We start from the raw sequence: 1,696 nt of genomic DNA on the forward strand, positions 1-1,696 counted from the left end.
GGCAAGCACAGCCCCCCTATAGCGAAAACCCCTCCAAAAAAAAAAAAAAAAAAGGAAATGAGAAAAGACTGTGTTGGAGGAGGCTGGGCAAGGATACGGGGGCTCTGTGGAGGAAACCATATATTGACTTCAAAATTTTCACCTTGGGATAGTGCTCTAACTAGAGTGTGTCACAATGGTGTAATAATCACACAAAAATGGTACACAAGATCTGTACTAACAGTATTTCACTCAGTGTCTTCACCCATGAGATACCAGCTAGGTCAGCTCTGCAGCATGAAAAACAAAATGGTACAATGACATCAAATGTAATAAAGAAAATTTTAGCTTAATATGTCCATAAAGTACATTTGCGAGACAGATACCTCACAATAGTGTCGGAGCTCCATAAGCTGGTTTCGGTGATTTGCATCATAGGGAACATCATTGTTCTATAGACACAAAAACAAGTAGTTAATGCTTAATGTCACTAAAAGTCAAGTTAAACACTAGACAAACACTAAATATCTGTTTTAACTGTATTTTCTTTTTACCAAAATTCCGAAGAGTTTCAAGTCTTATCACATAAAGCAGAAATAAAGTAAAATCCAAACCCAGCCCTGCTATAGTTCTGCACTGGCATCACTGCTTGGGAGGCTGGAAGCCACAAGGAAGGCCCCCCGACCTGAATACCAAGCAGGCATGGTTGTGCACGCCTGTAATCCTAGCTAATTAGCAAGATGGGGTAAGAGGACCTGGACACAACAAGATCTTGTCAAAATATCTCTTCTAGGGAACAGCAGATGGCATAATGGCTATGTCGCCGGACTCCCAAGTAGTCGACCGCAGTTTGAGTCCTGGATCCGGTGGCTTAAACTCACGCCAGGCGTGTGTGCATACATGCCCAAGATCCCGAGAGGAGAATGGAGGAGAAGGGATTGCGGCATGGCCATTCCCCCTGGGGGCTGATTTCTCACTTTCTGTCTGTCTCTCTCTTTCTGGCAAGTGCACATGCTCTACAGCAAAAACCTATCCAAAATAAATAAATAAATAAAAATACCTATTCTAACCTAGACTGAATAAAACTACTACTGAATATCAGTATCAATACAGTTTTTCATATGTATAAAGACATAGAGAATACAGATTTATGTGTGTGCATGGATTAGGATACATACATTCATCTCCTAGCTCTGGCACTGAGAAAGCCTAGATTCAATAATATAAGAGCAGCAGTGAATACACCTAGTATCCAGATCTTGGTTTCTAACTACCATTCTCCACTAAAAGGAACCAGGGAGGCTAAATTCAAGGGCTGGGGCAGTGAAAGAACAGATGAGTCTAGAATATCTTGCAACATCAGAAAATAAGGAAGTGCTCAAAAAAAAGTGTGAGGGCAGGTCAAAAGGCTAGAGGAGCCACCAGGAAGGAGCTCCCAATAGCCAAAGCTGGACATTTTGATCAATGAAATAAATAACGCTGTTATTGGATTATAACTAATATAATACAATAAATGTCCATGAGTCTATATTGATATAGATATATGTAATCAAATATGTAAGTGGAGGATAAGGAACAGCTTATCTTCCTTATAAATGAATTCTAATTAATAAATATAAAAGAAATGAGGGAAGTAGGGGCACCATTAGGCAATCACCACAGTAATGACTGCTACAGGTAAAATTCATAGATAGTTCTTTTTATTTTTCTCCTCTTG

At 39.7% G+C, this 1,696-nt stretch overlaps 1 protein-coding gene across 3 annotated transcripts in view; it reads right to left on the bottom strand.

Moving 5' to 3' along the window:
* Positions 1-1,696, bottom strand: part of BEND2 (BEN domain containing 2) — a 51,852-nt gene that overhangs the window by 35,076 nt on the left and 15,080 nt on the right. For all 3 annotated transcript variants that reach the window (XM_027775479.1, XM_027775478.1, XM_014591364.1), the window contains exon 4: positions 366-431. In XM_027775479.1, the coding sequence (XP_027631280.1) occupies positions 366-431 (66 nt within the window). The remainder of the gene's footprint in view (positions 1-365; positions 432-1,696) is intronic.

The sequence above is a fragment of the Tupaia chinensis genome, unplaced genomic scaffold, assembly GCF_000334495.1.
Source record: "Tupaia chinensis unplaced genomic scaffold, TupChi_1.0 Scaffold000567_1, whole genome shotgun sequence".
NCBI lineage: Eukaryota > Metazoa > Chordata > Mammalia > Scandentia > Tupaiidae > Tupaia > Tupaia belangeri.